General features: G+C 44.8%; 1 protein-coding gene across 1 annotated transcript in view; it reads left to right on the plus strand.

Annotated features, from left to right (window-relative positions):
* The window catches only part of MED13L (mediator complex subunit 13L), a 2,324,591-nt gene that overhangs the window by 1,276,726 nt on the left and 1,027,312 nt on the right, over nucleotides 1-20,553 (plus strand). The window contains exon 11 of the mRNA XM_069619219.1: nucleotides 11,058-11,280. Within this exon, the coding sequence (XP_069475320.1) occupies nucleotides 11,058-11,280 (223 nt within the window). The remainder of the gene's footprint in view (nucleotides 1-11,057; nucleotides 11,281-20,553) is intronic.

Here is a 20,553-nt window from a genome sequence, read left to right on the forward strand (position 1 = left end):
AGAATTACACCGACATCGCGTTCGTTGGGCAGTCTCCAGCAGAGGCAGTCCTTTCAATCCTCCATGGGGAAGGTCTCGGTCATCTAAACGGTAAACTTCACCCTATCTTCAACACTCCCATTCCACCACCCAGGAGGCTTATAGGGGACGCTCCATAGCCTACAGATGAGGATACCAGTGGCGTTGTCCTCCAGCTGCTAGAACGCAGATGCCAACGCAAGTCAGACCCTGTTCAGGGCCCGTGCCCTCACTTCAGCACCCCAGTGGGAAGCCGGTTTTCGCAGTTTGCCAACGAGTGGTGCAAAATCTCAAAAGACAAATGGGTGCTCAATATCATCCAACAGGGGCACACCTCGAATTCCAAGACAACTGCTCTTGCATTCCTCCCATCTCCAGACAAGACCAGCACCTACCACAGATACTGGAAGGAGGCTCAAGACATGTTAAAGGGGCAATAGAACTCGATCCTCTGCACCTCTGGGGCTGCAGAGTGTACTCCAGATACTTTCTTGTCTGGAAAAAGTCTGGAGGATGGAGATCCATTTTAGACATAAGATGCTTAACAAAGTCCTCAAGTCTCCAAAGTTCAGGATGGCACATTGCAGCATGTGCTCATCCTGCTGGAAAAAGAGATTCCCTGGCGACCCTCAACTTGGAGAGTGCTTACTTCCACATCCCCATTCAAAGCAGCAGAAGTTCCTGTGTTTTGTCATTCAGGGAAAACTATACCAGCTCAAAGCCCTGCCAGTCTGCCTAGAATCTGCCCCAAAGAATGTTCACCAAGTGCTTGGGCCTGGTGGCTGGACACCTTCCGCGCAGGGCAATCTACATCTATACCTACATGGACGATTGGCTGACCCAATCCCGCTCTAATGCGCTAGCAGTCCAGCACATTGCAGAGTCCATCCAGGCCCTAATTTCTTTGGGATTCTCGATAAAATATCTGAAATGCTGCATAGTGCCATTTCAGAACACACTATTCCTGGGGCCCGCGTCAACACACTGTTGTGTCTAACTACTTCAGAAGACACAATAAAAGCCATCCTAGGGAAGGTTTAATGATTCTTGGCAGCTCACATTGAAGCAGTTCGATCGTTCAAGTCCCTGCTGGGGATTATGTCCTCATGTATCCATCTGGTGCCTTTTTGCAGACTGCAGATGAGACCCTTTCAGGAGTTTCTGGATGCCCGATGAAAACTAATCATGGGCTCATGGAACGACAAGATCAACCTCAAACTGGCTTTCCGTAAAGCCCTACATTGATGGTCCATTCACCATCATCTGTTGTAGGGAGCTCCTATTTAGGCCCCTGCTCATCAGGCGACGTTCAAGAACGCCTCTCTGGAAGGTTGGGGTGCCCACACAGGCCAGCTGTACGCAAGAGATCAGTCGCTTACAGAGCAGAAGGATTTGCATATGAACGTCCTAGAGTTGTGGAAAGTCTTCTGGGCCCTGAAGTCCTTCAAGCCTCAGCTCCAGGGGATGGTGGTCGGTGTTTTCACAGACAACACAACCATGATGAATTACATCAGGTAGCAGGGTGGGTCTCGCTCTCACGGGAGGCACAGATCCTGTGGCACATGGCCATAGCTCAGCAGATGTTACTCGTTCTGTTTCACCTGGCAGGTGTTCAATGGTGTTGTGAAGACTCGCTCAGCAGGGAGCTATGGTCTTTCCACGAGTGGCAACTCCAACAGACCCCAGGTATCTCTTCTCTTCAGCAAGTTGGGTCACCCTCTGATCGACCTGCTTGCCATGCTGGCCAACTCCAAATGCCAGAGGTTTGCCAGCAGGTATCCTCAGGCCAACGGTCTAGGAGACACCTTTTCATTCACTTGGGAGGGCCTGTTCATGCACGCATTGCCGCCAATCCCCCTACTGCTACTTGTGATCAATACACTCTAGGATTCCGCTGCAAGATGATCCTCATTGCACTGGTGGGGCCCAGTCAGATCTGATACACAGATCTTCTCCATCCGTCAGTGGCTCCAGCTGTCAATCTACCTCCTTGTCTAGACCTCCTGTCCAACAAAGGGGGATCAATCCTGCACCACGACCCCACGCCTGGCTCTTGGAGCCCTAGACTTCGGACATTACTTGATACCTCTGGGATGCAACAACATTGTAGCTACGGCCAGAGCTAAATCAACGCTTTCCTGCTATAAGCACAAGTGGAAATGCTTTACTGTGTGGTGCCGCTCAGAGAGGATCTCTCCACTACGAGTCACAGCCCCGCAGCTTCTGCCTTAACTGCTCCTGCTTGCTAAGTCTGGGCTAGCCCATGCTTCTATCAAAGTGCATTTGGCCCTATGTCCCGCTGCACTCTGGCTCCTGGCAAGCTCTCACTGTGGTATCCTACTCGTGAAAGAGTTCCTCAAGGCCCTCTACAGGACGTTCCCTCCGGTGAAAGCTCCAGAGCTCAATGTAGTTTTGTCAAATCTAATGGCTCCACCTTTTGATCCAATGCATTGAGCATCTTCAAAGTTTCTATCTTGGAAGACACCCTTCCTAGTGGCCATCACCTCAACCCAGACGTGTTGGGGGAAATTCAAGCTCTCATGTAAACCTCCATATGTCGTTCCATCCTTTCAAGGTGGTCTTGTAGACTCATCCATCCTTTATGTCTAAAGTTCCATCAGACTTTCACTTGAACAACAAACCTTTGGTCTCGCTGGTTTTCTTTGCCAAGCCATCCTCACCGGCAGAGAGAGCATTGCATTAACTGGATGTATTGCATGCCTTGAAGTGCTATGTGGCATGCACCACATTGTTTCAAAAGACTTCTCAGACTTTTGTTGCTTTCGGATGTATGGGTCAGTCCTGTCTAAGGCTTTAATCTCCAGGTGGCTCTCTGGCTGTATCATGCATTGCCAATGTCTGGCCAACAGACAGCTATCAGACTGTCTGAGAGCCCATTGCAGCAACTACAGTGTGTCTCTCTTTTGGTGTTCTGCTTGACATCTGCAGGGCTGCTATGCAGAGTTCTACATACACCTTCACAAGATTCTACTGTGCTGACAGGGATTCCTTGGAGTCCCTGGTCAGCCAAGCAGTGCTTTGCAACCTGTTCGCATGAGGTGAGTCTGTTTCAAGGGTAATTGTATTGTTTCTGTGAAACCTTGCAACCTCCCGTGGTTGTGTATGTGTACTGCTGTGTAATTGTATTCATGAGCATGTGAATCCATGTAAGACCCCATGCTGGAGAAGGAACGAGTTACTTACCTGTAACTCCTGTTCTCCAGCATGGAAATGTAAACCCCTGCCTCCTTCCCCTCGATAGCTCCTCTTGCGCTACCAAATCGGAAGATGGCTACCAGGCGTGGAGCTTAGGACGAATGTCATTGGCTGGGGAAGTATGACCCAAAGTGATTGCAAAAGGCTATAGAAGCGACAAGTAGTTTTTAGACCAAACTGCCTTAATATTACTGAGTAGTCTGTCTGACGGGGAATATTCGCTCTTTGGCTCTGCTCGCTCTTGCTCGCACGTGCTCGCTCCCCTCGGGCAAAAGGTGAACACTAAAGTCCTTGCCTCAGTACGAGTACACTGCATGGTGACACCTGGGGCGCTTAGGGTACAGCACATTGTTGGGTCCTCTACCAATGCCAAGCAAAGGTCTGCTGGGACACTTGCAACTCTGTGAGACTGGGTATATTCAAGGATGAATTCCTGGGAGAAGAGGCTCCAGAATTGGGTGAATTAGAAGAGGAGTTAAAATAAGGACATTGGGTTCTCACAGATTAGCCGCCTTTCACTTTGATTTATTCCTCTATCCTAACATGTATACCCGAGAAGTTCCCTTTTGTGTTAATGTTTCACTTGCCTCATTTAGGAGTTTCTCACCCTACCTTCCCCCTAGGATTAGGGCCAGGAAGGACCAGGAATTAGGTTGAGGACAGAGGAAACAGATCTGTCCTAGGAAGAGTAGTGGATAAAAAGGAGTTAAGCCTTCAATACTTGGTGTTATTACTGTTATCTGCAGTGTTCCAAGTCTAGCTCAGCAGGCCATATTTTGTAGCCCCCCCCCCTTGTTCAGCATGCCCATCCTGAAAAATAGGGCAACCTTGTTGTGCACCCTTTTCCCCTTTACTACACTCCCCTTTCTTAAAAACAAGAATAAAAGCTACTATATATTGTGTGTGACTGATCTACTCTACTATATTTGTAGTGGGGGATTTTGTATAGTATTGAACCTGTAGTCCCTTTTAAGCTAGGTAGTTCTATCTGGGATGGATGGGGATGCAGATTTACTCTGACACCATTAATCAGACTGACTCAGGAAGTTGGCAAATCTTTAGCTGTTTTATTAACAAGTACCTAAAACAGGGAGTACAACGGGCATCAGCGGACGCTGCACAAGCATTCTCAATATGTATGGTCCAGGGACTGCAGCCTACGGGCTGGCAAGCCCTTGCGGCCTCCCACCCCGCAATCACCATCACCACAGACTCCTCGCTCGAGGGCTGGGGAGCCACCCTGAAGGATCTCTCGGTCCACGGCACCTGGAATCAACAGGAGCAGGAATACCACATCAATTGGTTGGAGCTGAACGCCATCTGGCTAGTGCTCAAAGCATTCCTTCCACTTCTCAGGGGCAAGGTTGTGCTCATCCAGACGGATAACTCGGCCAGCATGTACTATGTCAACAAGCAGGGAGGCATCAGATCCCCTCCACTGTGCAGACTGGCAATCAACATGTGGGAGTGGGCCCTGGAAAACATCTACCTCACAGCAGTCCACCTCCCTGGGCCTTCCAACCTGGAGGCGGACAGGCTCAGCAGGTTGGGAGCAGACAATTACGAGTGGCAGCTAAACGACCTCGTTATTCAGGAGATCTTCAACAGATGGGGTCACAACGAGGTGGATATCTTTGCCACCTGGCACAACAAGAAGTGCCCCAAGTTTGCCTCCTGGCAAGGACAGGGCCCCGGCTCCCTGGGCGACGCATTTTGGATCCAGTGGAACGGCATGACCGCATATGCCTTACCGCCCACTCCGCTGATTCACAGAGTGATTTGCAAGATCAAGGAGTCTCGCCAGCTCAAAATAATTCTAATAGCTCCATGGTGGCCGGCCAGGCAATGGTTCGCTGAGCTGCTCAGCCTCTCGGAGATGCCCCTGATTCACCTCACGACTGGTCCAGCACATCTTCTGGTGCAGCAGGGGGGCAGGGTCATCCACCCTGTGCCACAGAAACTAGCCCTCACAGCGTGGTTCCTGAGCAGGTAACGCTACAGCACCTCAGCCTCACCCAGGCTAATCTGGATATCATACAGGGCGCAAGGAGCAAGGCTACCAGGGACCAGTATAAAAGTAAATGGACCAGGTCTGCCACTGGCCAGACTCCACGGAAACTGACCCCCTGGCATGTACTTTGGAAGATGTGGTGTTCTTCTCGGCGCACCTCGCCCACTCTGGCGTGCAGGTGGACACCTGCCGCACTTACCTCGCAGCTATCGGGGCTTACAGGAACTTGGAGGAGGGGGATCTTCTCCACCAATCCTATCATCAAGAAACATTTGACCGGGCTCGCAAGGCTCTACCTGCCCATCAAGAGGCCGCAACCCGGGTGGGACCTGAACATAGTATTGGGTGCCCTGGCGCACAAACCGTTTGAGCCAATTGTGTCTGCGGACATCAGGCTGGTCACCATCAAGGCGGCCTTACAATTCGGGCCTCACCTCGCATGGTCAGCGAAATCCAGGCGCTGGTTGCCTCAGAACTATATATGCTACCTTTCACATTTGGGAATAACAAATCTAGGGGTAGGCCAATGGTATATTATGAAGATTTGTTTTAGGAATAACACTCACAGCGTGGTTCCTGAGCAGGTAACGCTACAGCACCTCAACCTTTTCCAGGCTAATCTGGAAATCATACAGGTCGCAAGGAGCAAGGCTACCAGGGCCCAGTATAAAAGTAAATGGACCAGGTTCTGCCACTGGGCAGACTGCAAGGAAATTGACCCCCTGGCATGTACTTTAGAAGAGGTGCTCTTCTCGGCGCACCTTGCCCACTTTGGTGTGCAGGTGGACATCTGCCACACTTACCTCGCAGCAATTTGGGCTTACAGGTACTCAGATGCGGGGGCTCTTCTCCTCCTCCAATCCCATTATCAAGAAACATTTCACGGGGCTCACAAGGCTTTACCCACCCATCAAGAGGCAGCACCCCGTGTTGGACCTGTACCTAGTATAGGGCGACCTGGCGCACAAACCGTTTGAGCCAATGGCGTCTGTGGACATCAGGCTGGTCACCATCAAGACGGCCTTACTAGTCGGCCTCGTCTCGGCTCGCACAGTCATTGAAATCCAGGTGCTGGTCGTCTCAGATATATACTACCTTTCACAGGGACAAAGTAGTCCTGCGGACACACCCAACATTTCTGCCCAAGGTGCCATCTTCTTTCCACTTGAACGAGGAAATAGTCCTTCCTATGTTCTTTGCTGATCCTAAGGATGAAGCACAGAGTGCTGCACTGCCTGGATGTCGGGCGTGGCCTGAAATTCTACTTTACAGAACCAATGGCTTCTGCAAATCGGACTCAGTTTGTCACTTTCAGAGCCTCAAGTCCAGGCTATCAGGCTTCCAAGGCCTCCATATCCTGCTGAATGTTCTCGGCCATCCAAGAAGCGTACGAGGGCCAGCACAAGCCGCTTCCGCCTAACATGCATGCCCACAGTCTGGGCCAAGGCAACGGCCATCGCATTCCAGTGCCATGTCCCTTGGCAAGTCATAAGCAGGGCGGCCACTTGGGCCACTCCCTCGGCTTCCTGCAAGCATTACTGTTTGGATGCCGGCTCTAGATCTGATGCGGCTTTCGGACAGGCGGTTCTCAGGAACCTGTTTGCTTAAGGAGGATCTCCTCTCCACCCTGGGGCTACATTCAGTTGTAATCGCCCATGCAGTATGGAGGAAAGGGGTCGGGACATAAGAGTAATTCTAAGTTGCTTACCATAGTGACTAGTCCCCTTTCCTCCATACGTCCCACCATTCCCCCCGCCCCCTAATGAAACTGGTGTCATGAGGCAATGTTAATCCATTGTCGATGCGTCTATGGGGACTGAGGTGTGGCGCCGGAGGGCGGGGTCAGAGCAATGCATGCTCCCAGGGCCGCACCCTCGCATGCCTCTAAATTTAAGGGGAAGATGTTTTTTCTGGTGAAAAAGCTTCTGTCTCCCGTACCTTGGAAGGGACACCCATGCAGTATAGAGGAAAAGGGAATACGTGAAATCGGTTGCGTTCCGGTTTACCTAGCGAGGGACACCCATCCAGTATGGAGGAAAGGGGACTATGGACTAGGAGTAAGTTAGTCACTATAGTGAGTAACTTGTCATTTTAACTGAGAGGCGGCTAAGGAGAGAGGAACCTGATGCGCACACGAAGCCCCCTGATATTACACCAGCTGGAGGTGGAGCTCAAGCTAGTTGTGAAACCCACAACCTATGGAGAGCGAGAGAACACGAGGACGAGACACTAGAGATTTGGCAGGTACAGAGAGTCTTGCTTGCGATAGAAACTCGGTGGTGGCGTGACCACAAGCTGGAACAATGCTGATACCACCTGTGAAGAAAGCGATGCATGCTTCCAACAAGCAGCCCCATTGCGAAGCACAAGTCCGACCCTGACCCTGGAATGTGAAGGCGAGAAGCAGAGAGGGAGCGAGAGCGTGAGAGAACAGTCCAGAGGGAGAGCTGTGCCCAACAACCAGCCCCTAACCAAATAAGAGGTACTTGGGGGACTGGGCGTAGCGGGTGGACCGCAGGATATTACTATCACTCACAGAAAACTCATCCCAGTCTCGCGAACAAGAAAGCAGGGCTAAAGTTATATCATGAGTTGGAGACCAATAACGAGTGACCGAGAGGAAAAAGTTTTTACATGAAGCAGTCGCCTCGTCCCAGTACAAAGGACGAGCTATCTAATACACAACAAAGCCAAGTGAGAACAAAAAGGCCTAGAAGAGAGGGCTGAGTCCCCTCAAATATGGTATAAACAGAAATGCAAAGGGATATTCAACCCAGTGGAGAGGGGCGCTGAAACAATACGGCTGGGATACACCCAGGCAGACCAGAGACATTGCAAGTCTGAGTGTAACTGATGATAACAGAAGCTTAGAAAGGGGCAGATGAAAACCTTAAACAAGTACTCCCGGGGGTAAGGCCTCGGAAGAAACTACAAATAACCAGAGTGTTAGAAAAGGTTACCTTGGAGGACAGTCTAAAAAGTGGACAACAGAAAGTACCAGAAAGAAAGGAACTACAAGAGTTGATCGCAGAGACTATTTGTTTTACCAAGAGGACGTATAATTCAAGAAGATATTGAATGAACTGGAGTAGAGACCAGGCAAAGAGAAGTCCTTTCCTTGGTCTATTTAAGTTAGTTAATATTAGTGGTTGGCCCAGAGAGGGTAATTTGGGCGGATGACCTATTTTCTTTTGGACTTGGACAACAGACAAGCAGCTTTAGTTTATTTAGGTCGGTTATTCCCTTAAGTGATGGGGCAAATTGGGCCTTCTACTTAATTTTCATTGAAAACAGGTGAACTATGTCTTCAGAGTTTCCGAATCCCCCTAGTGCCTAAAGTCAATCTGGTGGTAGCAATTATATTTTTACAATTTTTGTGTTTCTAGTGTGCACATTAGAGTTTACGGCGTATGCCTATTAAACGTGGCTAGTGCCCTAAAATGGTCCTGCAAAAAGATCTTCACTTGTTGTTTGGCCATATTGTAGTTTGGCTTTAATCCTGCCTTGCCGGGTCAGGAAATCCTGGCTGGCTGTGTCGAATGCTGCAGAGAGGTCGAGTAGTATCAGTGCCCAGTTTGTGTGGAGTCTGCGTTGGTCTTTAGGTTGTCCTATATAAAGAGTAGTGCTATCTCCGTCCCTCTCATGGGGTCTGAATCCAACTTGTGCCTGGTCCAGTAGTTTGCGATTTTCCACATGTTCCAGTGGTTGTACGTAGACATAGGTCTCTAATAGTTTTGTTGGATAGGCAATGTTTGAGATTGGTCTGTAGTTTGAGAGATCTTACACATCGCCCAATGTGTTGTTGAGTAGTGGTTTGATGTACACAGATTTTAATGCTTGCAGTACTCTCCCTGTTGAGAGTTTGAAAAGGTTTAACTAGCATTCCGATTGTGTGCCATGTGTAATAATTGACTTATAGATGTCTGGTGGGCAGGGATCTATTGGGGAGCCTACCTTGCTGCTTTTATCACCAGATTGAGAAGTTTGTCTCGACATTTGGACAAAGCTTTCAGCCTGTTCTGTGGTCCCGGCATAGGTATGGGATGGAGCATGATCTTGTTGATTGGTCTGCTTAGTATGATCCAGTTTATGTTGGTGGTTTTATTCTTAAAATGATCTGCAAGATCATTGCATAACTGTTGAGAAGGTACTGGTGTGTTATTGCATACAGGGGGATTTCTCATCTTGTTTACGATGTTGAACAGTTCTTTCTAGGTGTAGATGGCTTTTGTGTTCCTCTCCTATTTCTTTTTTGGTTTAAGTGTTGCCTTTTTGTATGCTCAGATGTATCCCATATCTCAGTACTGCACGTGTCAGGAAATGTAGCGAACCAGGTTTTATACTATTTTGGACAGAACTGCAAATGGCAGAACTTTAGTCACTGCGGTTAGAAAGACCGGGATGAATACACCCCCTTCTTCAACCCCTTTATCATTGCTATTATGACAACAGGTCAAACAATTGTGTTTACAAGCAGATGGCGAAGAGGGAAACCAAGAGAAAATATAAATTATCATTCAATAACCTTCAATTTCCCAGGAGTATTTACAATACTCCAAGTAACCAACCACACACACAGGTTTAAACCACTGGAATAAGCTCAAAGAAGGGGTTTGTGTTAGACTAGGGAAAATAAGGGAAAACAGAGCATGGACTTGAACAAGTGTGCATTTCGGACCCACCAAAGACTCAAGAAGGGACTCACTCCAGCAATATGGATTACGGATTGGCAAACAATTGTAGTCAATCGTGAAATCCTCTTTACAGTTCTAGTTAAACAAATCCATAGCTGTGCATCACCATAATCTCACTATCTCATAACCATGTCGATTTTCATTTAGATGACTGCATGGGAGTGGAAAAATGTTGATCACAATTTTCACCCCGAAACTATGCATCATTTTGCGAGCACAGCGTTTATCAATTCAAGAGGGTGAAACGGGCATGCCCTACTTGATTTTGTAAATCTGCATCATTGCATGCCTTGTGCCCCCCTCCATGTTGTAAACTAATTTCAAGTAAAGAATACCACAAGTTACTTGGTCTTTCTAGAAGGCTGAATCCAATAAAAGAACCATTCTTCAATTTAGTTATTTTGTTATTGCTGAGAATCAGGTTGACAAGTTTGCAGGATTCCGTTATGGCTTTTCTCATTTCATAAATGTCAATAAACAGGCAAATATGACGTTACAAGTGTTACAAAACATTTAGTTTAACAAAACCCTGCAGCTCTTTAGTAACCACTTCATTTGATAGCAATTCTTAATCTAGTTAAGATTTTCCACTTTTGCTTTTGACTTCTACCTTTACATATGATTTTACTAATTGATATATTTGGTTTATTATTTTATGGGCTTTCTTTTGAACAGTTTGCCTTAGTTTTTTCATTACAGGTGTTGTGCCTATGACAATTATTGTAGGGGTTCTCAGCCACTAACACTTTTCCGCGCCACTTTTCGCATTGGATACATTGCACATCCTCACTTCCTGGCATGTTGGGATCCGCCCTCCCCCATACCAAAATGAGAAGAAAAAATACAGTGCGATTTAGCACATTTATTTTATAGTTTGCCCAGATATGGAGGGAACCTCTGCAAGTATTCTTTGTCCCTTTAAACTTTCCAGTCATGTCCTTTTTATTCAGTTAGCAGGAAAAGAATGTTGCTTTTCGAGAGAAAATGAGGGGCAAACAGTTGGGGAACAATAGCAAGCACTTCTAAACTTTGCATTGTGCACTTTTTTGTTCTTATATTAAGACTGTTCTTGATCAACATACGTTTTGGAATGAACATCTGTTACTTTGTTTCTTTAGACTTCTTGCCCAACCTAACAAACGGTTCAAAGTGTTAGAAGAGAAACGTCTGTTCCCGGTAGAGACCCAGAGTGATGTAAACACCTTGAAGATGCTGCAGCAATCTGGAGTGTGCCTTGAAGACGCCAGTGATCCTTACACCTTTGATGAAGATGGCATTAAGTACATCTTCACAGACAACAAGAAATACAGACTGGGAGTTGATAAAGATCCACAGAAAATGGTAACGGTACCTCTTCACAGCATAAGGGAGCATACATGGGACATACTCTGTTTCTGGTCCCTGCTTCCTCATTCACCACTTTGGGTAGCCTAGCAATACAAAGACGATTGCATGAACATTTACCATTGTTTCGCCTTGTCTAACCCATATGTCATAACTTTCAATGAATATGATTTATCATTTTATGTGGGCAGGTGGCACTTTTATGTTGTGAACCTGGCCTGGACTGCCAACCCATAAACAGAGCACGTTTTAAATGCAATGCATGCCACCTTTTACTCAGGATGCAAGGAAGGAAAAAAGTATTGTCGGAGCACAGGATTGTCAGTTTGACTTGGACAAAAAGAAGGTTTTAGTTGACTATATAAAGACCAAAAATTGTGTGCAGGATGAGAAAGTAACCTAACAACCAATCTATTGATTATTCTACAGACCCGTTAAAATATGCAGTTGAAGATTTTTTCCCCCCTTCAAAGGTCACATTTTTTTAAGTTGAAAGGGCTGATAAAACTCATATTGTGAACATCCATCAGAGTACAAGATGATCTGATAATTTACACATCGTAGAGTTAATCAGGTTAGAATCTCATAAAATCAGAAGCATAGCGCATTTGCACATTTAGATTAAGTTAGCTACATGTCATGGACTAGCAAAGAAGATGTTCTTACAAGAAGAAATCACAAATTGTCATTGCTAAAGAACTAAAGTGAGAACTTAAACATCAGTTCTTAGTTAAAATGATTAATTCATTTATCATAATCAAACTGAAAAGGGCCTGATCGTTAGTTATTCAGTAGCCAAAAGAGATGGGTGACATACTGAGTAGGAGCGATACTGCAAGTACCATGAGGCTTTAAATAGGAGAAATAATTGGAGGCATTTTCTATGTTGACATACACACAGGCAAGGCTCGGGTACCACTACTTCCAACATAAGCATTTTCAGAAACCATCTCGAGCAGAAAAGGGGAGAGGACTTACGTGAATGTGAGGAGGCAGGAAATGTTAGAAGCATTATGTGGGGAGGTATGTGGCATGCTTTAGGTGGTTGGGGGTTCACAAGGTTTTCAACCACTTATAAGGGTTTTTGGATCGAGCTTGTGGTACTCTGCCTGTTCAAGTTGAGATGTTTTCATGTGACCAGCATACGATCCCTCAGAATATGTCCAGTGCAATGCACCCATGAGCAGTGGGTAAGAGTTGTGCTGGGGTTTGGTCAATTTAGACTAGAAGACATTCGAGGAAGCAAATAGACCCCACTGCTGTTTAATTTATTCATCCATGAGGGTTTTGGCAACTCAATCTTAGGTTCTATAAGAAGTAATATTAGTATGATGTCACTATTTTAATGGGGCCCTTAGTTTTAGACACTTTTGCAATCATTTTACAGCTTTGTTCTTACATGTTAACAATACACCTTTTCTTTTAATAAGGATGACTCAACAAAGAGAAAGTTATCAAGAATGTATTCAAAATCGATGGCAGTCAGTATGTGCAATAGTCTGCTGCCACAAGTTGCTGCCGGCCCAGTGCCATTCCCAAATAAATACACCACCAATAATGACTCACCTAGGATGATGATCTTGGGAAGAAAGGAAGTACGATTCCAATTATTGAGTGCATGTTACCTCATGCGTTTGTTCCAGAATTCAATAAAATGTCATGAAAGCAACATATACGGTAAAATCCCAGGGGAAAAACCAAAGGTCCAGCCAGAGCCCTTTTACATCCGGACCAAAGTAGTTGGTTTTATGTAGAATTAAATGAGTGAATAAGGTTATGTTCGCTGACATTGAGGTGGTGTGCAATTTTAACCAAATTAGTTGCCCTATCATGGGTCCAAATATAAACGCACGGTCAGCCTCCCTTTGTTCTTGCACAATGCCACTTTGAGAGTACAATTTAAGAACCTCCATTGTCGTATAAAAGCCACCAGCTGGATTTTGTGTGAATCAAGCCGAAGAAGAGACCAAAGGAAATATATTTTTGATGGCATTGATGTACAAGAACTTGCATGAGTAGCTGCATATAGTTTTGCATCTTGGAATGTCTCCAACTTGAAGATGGCAATTTCCTACTGCAGAATCAAAGGAAATACAACTTTAGTGGATCGCATCCGCCCTAGTTAGAACTTAAATTAATTTGTGTGTACCAAATATGGTTGCTATGGATCTATGTGATCACTGCACCGCCCGTAATTCCGCTGACAAAAATGTCGACTCCAACTACGGCGCAGCACAGTGATCAGATAAATAACTTTTGCCCGCATGCCCTGGCCCACAATCCTCCAACTCGCACCCCCACCCACTTACCTTTACTGCGGCACTCTTCTCTGTGTGCTGCTGACTCTTGTACCCCTGCAGTGTCAGTTCCTCCCACTTATGTGGGGTGGTGCTGACGCTGCTGGGTCCTTTTTATTTTTTGTTCTTATTCTCATGTTACCATAATGATAAGTGGGGGACAACCCCAGTTTCTGCGACCAAGGAGAGCGGGGTACAGCCCCGCTTCGCTTGGGCACAGTAATGGGAGTTGGAAAACTGTGTAGGGTGAAAGTCGCGGTAACTGCCTGGTCGCAGTTATTTTGGCAACATTTTCGTATATTTCCGTTGCTATTAACCGGCACAATAATTTCCATTCTCAGTATCCTAAATCTAATCAAGATATTCTGAGTATTCCTCAGCAGGCCCGCACACAGAAAAGGGGTGGGGTTTAGCCCACTAATTAAGATCTTTGCTGTTTGTAACCCCTCCAGGTGGAAAACCCGGGCCAGATGGTTCAAGGTAAGTGGTCCAATGGCAGAAGGAGGGGAGCATAAAGAGGACAGCAGGAAGCAGTAGGGTGTGGGTTGCTTGAGTGAGGTTAGGGGAGGAGGTGGCAGACCAAGAGACCCACAAGAGGAAGAAAGGAGAAGCAGTGTTTTTAGGCGATTTCTGGAGCAGGTAAGGTATTGGTTACTAAGTGCAAGTGGTTCTGCGTGTTGAGTGTGAAGAACAGTGTAATGAGTGGCTAGGAGAGTGTATGGAACGATTTTGATGTGCATGCATGAGTGAAAGGAGGGGTGTCTGAGGAAGAGGTGGGGAGGAGTGATAGTGTTGAGGGAGTAGCAGGTTTGTAGAGGAAGTAAGAACATAAGAGTGGATGCAAGGCTCGGAAAAAACGAGAGACATCGGAGGGACAGATGACAACGAGGGAAGTAGAGAAGGGTGAAGTTTGAGGAGAGTAGTTGGAGGAAGGGAACAAGCAGGGAGAGATGATAGAAAGATCACCAAGTTGGGTAGAGTGTCTGTAAGGCACAATCGTATACCCATTTAGATTACAAACCACTGGATAGAGTTAGGGTCATTGGGGAGGGGGAAGACAAACACTCCTGTCCCCCCTAGAATTACACCCATGTTTCTTTGTGAATTTGGATAAATATGGCATTCTGCCTTCAGGCTGTCGCTTGCAGAACAAGTTAGAACCAAGACAGTGGTGGTTAATAATCCATAAATACTAGCCAGCGGTTAAGGAGAAGGTGCTTTACTATACGAGTGTGGATCGCCATAAAACCCATTACAATTGTAATAAAAACCCCCTTGACCTGTCTCAGAGTGTTGGAATATTCTTTGAACCATCCGTGACACTTTCTCAAGATCAGATAATGTATAGGGGATTTAGTACTTCAGAGACTCCAACCATAGCCAATCTTGCTCAAGTATAAAACCGTTGCTAAATACTTTGAAGTCCAGAAATCAAACCTCTTCCCATTCCCCAACTTCCTCAAGAATATTCTATTGTTTTTTCTACATCGTTGAAGACCTTAGTATTTTCTATTTTTTTTTATACAGTGTCTCTGGCAGATATATGGGTAGCTAGATCAGTTCTAAACCCTCCTTGTGTTGGGTTGTCGTCTGCCTGCAGGGACCACTGCAACCCGATACACCATTATGGGGGGGGCCCCCTTTCACTTCTCCTGCGTAAAACATCTCATCACTAGTATTGATGGGCTGGCTTTCCTGCTGGAATGGTTTTGCTGCAAGTACTGAGAGACGAGACTGGATTAACCCAGACCACCATCAAGGAAGGGTCACATCAGAGCATGTGGCTTTCCTGGCCCCGAGAGCCTTCTAGGCTCCTCCCTGCTCTCTTTATAAGTGACTCCATCACATTATGTGTAAACCCCATTACGTGGCATTCAATTTCAATATCTTTAACCTCGTCATTGTCTAATTAGCACATATTAACACCATATTAGCATTGGTACCCTATTTGAAGTGGAGACAGAGGGCCCCCTACCTGGTACGTCTCTGATGAGAGAAATATTGGGCGCATGTTTCTTTATTGGAAATGGATGCTTCAGGGTTCCTGTATAGCTAACTAACAATGAGGGATCAAGTTTTCCCCAAGACTGTTCCAGTTCGAGACTTTATCAAGGAAACCCACAAGCTTATCTGCATTTCAAGCATCATTATTATTATTATTGTATTTATTGAGCATGGACCTAGTTTTGAGAAGCAACAGAGTGCTTTAAAGAGGGATACTACAATACAGATGCATAACTGAGTGCTTTTCAGTTGTAACAGAACAGATATACATCGGGGGGAAGGGTACAGAAGGGCATAGAAGAGGGGTTACAGCTGTCCCGAGTGGCCAGGGGGGGCAGTGGTGGGTGGTGTCTAGCGAGTCGGGTGGTGCAAGGGCCAAGGTGTTGGCCTAGGTGTTGGAGGAGATATTCCTTGAAAAGGTAGGTCTTTTCTGAAATGTATGAGCGTGTGTGCTAGTCTGATGCTGACGGGCATGCATTCAATGCCAATGCAGTTCAATTCTGATTAAATCCATCTGCCTGTGCTAAAATGGAGCTCAAAAGCCTGTTAGAAGTGATAACTCGCCATTTACCAAATACAATTTGGTTTGACACACGTTTGAGTGAAAATAACAGCCAGAATCTTGCAATCACTATTCTTTTCAGTCAGTCAAGTTACTTTATTTGGCCATCAGGCCATCAGACCATCAAAGCACATCCTAACAAGGACATTTCTAAATTACCACTACATTAGTTCAATGAAAACAGAACAAGTAAAAAAGACGGGAAGAAAATGTTAATCTCCCTCTGATAGCGCGTATTCAGAATAGTAAAACTAAAAAGTAGAACAGAGGGAACAGTAAGCAGTTCTCTGTTCATAGTTCCACAAGCCTGGTGCCACTTCAGCTCCAACATCGCCAAGGGTACCAAGGGGGTAAGATTCACACTAAATAAGACTTTATTGGTAGAGTGAATTTTGAGGGGGTACACAGTACCAGGATCAGGAAACAGGCCAACTACAGTCCTGCTTCTGGGCGACCGACCATGCCATTCGGATCAAAACGATTCTTTTGTTAAGTCTCGTGAGTCTGTCAGGTTCTTGAGTGACCCCAATCATAGCCTCAGATATTGATCCAGCAACCATTGATTTGTACCTGCTTCTGAAATCGTACCAAGGCATTAGTGACTTCTCAATTTCAAAACCCCATCTGGGGACCGTATATTTAGAAAAGGCATCAAGCAGGTTTTAAGTAGACTCCAAGGAGCATAGTGAGTGGACTCTGAACTACTTCTATTCTCTGAGAATTGGCATTTGTCTACCAATGCTATTTTAACTACTTAGCATTTCTGGAGCTTCATGAATATCATCTTTGGTTGCCTATGAAAAATTCAAGTAGAAGGGATGGCATTGGCGATATCCTAGCACAGGCGCTTCATCACCTATTTCCCGAGGATGAGCTTACCTTGAGACTGTTTTGGCAGATATTAGCTAGAGCTGTAAAATGCGCAAGGTACCCTGCATGGATACTTTTAGTGCACTACAGGGGAACACACTAAATTGGGAACCAATAAGTATTCAAGGTGAGTGTCATTGGAATCCTCATTGGAATCCTCACAATACCACAATAGACGCATGGGGTAGAGGGAATATGGGGCTCTGAAAACAGTAGCAGAGTTTCTGGAGAGTGAATTCAATTGGCGATGGAAAGTAGTGAAGAAATGCTTCTGTAGTAGCAAATGGAATTGGATGCTCTGGTTGCAAGATTTCAAAGCAGCTGTAGCTGAAAAGGAATGTTTGACAGCAATGTGGTACAGAGCTGCTGCTGTCAAAAATAACTGGTAAGTGTTCTAAAAAAAGACTCTGTGCCAACAGTAATATGAATGACTCCTGGGGTGAACCAATGCCTAAATGTAGAGGAGCAATTGGATGGGCACGGAACAGTTCCCTTTTTGAAATGGTCACTTGGTGTCACTGCACCACCAGAGAGGCTTCAGAGTTAGACGTGTCTTCATGCAGGCTACGTCCTTCATGCAGGCTACGTCCTGACATGGGTTGTGATTCCAAAAACACTTTTCCTCTAGCAGCTATCCTTTATCACATTCTGAGAAGGGGAATTGTGGCCCCATTCCAGATGACTTGCCATCTTTTTACACAGTCGAGAACCTTAAGTAATAAATAGCATGTTCTCCAAGAAACCCATAAGGAAATAATCATGGTTTTTACCCAGAGATCCTAGTTGTGTGTGCAGGGACTAGACTATTAACAATCGAAATATTAAGATGCATATATATATCTTCATGCAGAGAGGTTTGGGCATAAAATTGTTCAGAAGCCCATATAAACGTGAGATTATTTAGGTGGCATTTGAATGTGTATATAGTTAGTGCAGCTCTCGAATGGGATTAAATAATGTACAGAATACAAGGCCATATGGTTAAAAAAGCTGTCAGACAGAACGCCAAACAGAAAACCACAAAGGAGGTACGTTCTAAACGAAACATGTTTTAGCAATAAATGTAAAGTAAAACCATCTTAAAATTGGCACTAGGTGTCAATGTAATCTAGGGAATGGGAATCTAGAAAATTAAGTTGAATTAAACTGTATGAGAAAGATCCTAATTCAGAACTAACTAAATTGGCATTAGTGCGATCAACGTACAGCATAAGAGAAACGCCAAAAGACAGATTATATTACTGAATGCATCAAATGGGCATGCAGTTAGAAATCGGTCCCAAAGGGAAATGCCAAAATACCATGAGACTACAACAGGGTGTAATTTAATAATTTTTGAACATAAAATAAAAATTGAACAGCAGTTCCTGTGCTGATCTCCAGAATGGTCATCTGCAAGCTGGTGTCGTGTGAACAAAGTTGCTAAAGGTTTTGCCATATGATTTTGAGAACTGCATAGGCTGTATTGTAGATAGGTCTAGCAGCATCATTGCAATTAATGTACGTTTGCCGTCTAAAAGAGCTGTTTATATTGTGGCATTTGACATATTTCCTCCAGACGGGTTCAATTACACTCTAATACAGTTCCTTTAGCGAACTAACTACAATAAAGTCAGGCCAAGGAGAGCATTGAAGCCTTTAATGTGTGAGGCTTGCTCTGCAAATCGTTTAGGTGTAATTGTTCCTTTTAGGTGTTTCTATCGGGTTATATGGTGGAAGATGTTGGACCAGGCCCATGAACAGGAAATCTGCAGAGTCAAGTAAAATAGAGTCGATCCTCAAGGTATTTAGACCCGTGATAGAATACACTGGTTGCACACATTTGGCGAGAGGGTGGGATCTCTCGTTTTTTTTCATCTCATGGAAGTTGTAGTAAATGTTGCCTCTCAAGAGTGACGTTATGTTGGATCTTGAATCATCCTAATAAAAGCAAATCAGTATTGATCACAATGCCAGCATGGAATGAAGGTTATTTGAATGATATTCTAGGATCATTTAAGAACCATAAGATATTTAACATGCCTAACCTAAAGTTACTCCTGTCTAACAAAAAATGCCTTCCCTTGTTTTTATCCCTTATGTTTGTTATATTTGATTTATTTTGTAACTTCTCATTATGTATGATTTGTATGTCCTCCTGGTTGCCTTTATCTTCCGTATGATTTTCCTATAAAATGTTTAATTTTTATTTGCATTAAAATTGAGTCAACAATTCTTTTTAGCAAAACACAATTCCATATTTCCCAGCATTAACAGCAAACTATGCAGTTTTTGACATGAAGCTGAGAAGTTTATTTATTTTTTTAAAGTTCTGCTTTCTGGAAGAACCTCTATCAAGGGTGGCCACAAAGTTCCTACTTCTGCATTCAGAATAATAGTTTTAACTTTTCAAGAGCCCTAATGAACTACTCCTCCTAACAAGGGTAGGTGAGCAAGACATTTTATCAGGCCTTGCACATTTTTTTAAATCACACTAGACCTGCAGGGTCGAGTTCTTTAGTTTACATACTCCCACCCAAAGAGAAATGCACTCGCCCCAAGGTGGCGGGTGACAAAATATTTCTCAATGCTTTGTTAAATGGTGCACGTCACCATAAGCACACTTCATATGTGGTGCAGTTCTGCAACCCAAAAGCCATGCACTGGTAAACTTGTATTTGCCATTTACTACAAAAAAAACTGGTTTGCGTTGAATGTCAAATTGGTTTCGAACATTCCCATACCCTCCAGCAAGGTCAAGTACCATGGAAATGGTACTCTCCCTTCAGCAAATAACCTCAGCAGTGTGAGTGGGCAGATCGATTTTGCAACCCCTGCTTATGAATAAATATTGTAGTTTTTGTTATTTTAACTCTCTACCACCATTTTAAACATAGATTCAGGCAGTAACTACGGTGCAATATGCAGCAAGATTAAGGGTAAGCCTAACCATCATCATTTTTATACGGGCAGGGTATTTAACCCCATGACACTCAATCAGTACAAACTTAATGTTAACCAGCAGCAACACGCTAAGATTGTTACCTTACTGCAAGCTACCGACTTGTATTTAGGGGGATCAGAAACTAGTCCCGAACAAATCACTGCTAACTAAACTTTATATCATCATGCTTTGACCCATTTTATGCCAACCCACGCCTGTAGCTGACTCACAACTGTCAAGGCAGTTACTAGATTATGGCTAACACAAGCATAATAACACTGAACATCGAAAATGTTATTAATGTAAGAGGTTTTTTCATAATGTGAAACTAAACTTATTTTTCCACCCCCCTACCCTTTTCTCTTTTTTTCTTTATGTACAATTCTTCCTGAACCTCCCCTAAACCTGATTTACACTATATAACGAAACGGGCACATTCATCTCATTTCTTAACAGCCACAGACTAGAAATCGAATTTGGCTTCTTCCAGCAACAATCCCTGCTGAACCTCCCCCCTCCTCAATCTGTGTTAAATATGCTTTTGCACTTATGTCATGAATAATGTTTTTGGGATGATTTTCTCTTCGTTTTTTCTCCTTTTCGTTTCCTTTAAT

This window comes from Ambystoma mexicanum, chromosome 10 (assembly GCF_040938575.1).
Source record: "Ambystoma mexicanum isolate Mex_15411 chromosome 10, UKY_AmexF1_1, whole genome shotgun sequence".
Taxonomy (NCBI): Eukaryota; Metazoa; Chordata; class Amphibia; order Caudata; family Ambystomatidae; genus Ambystoma; species Ambystoma mexicanum.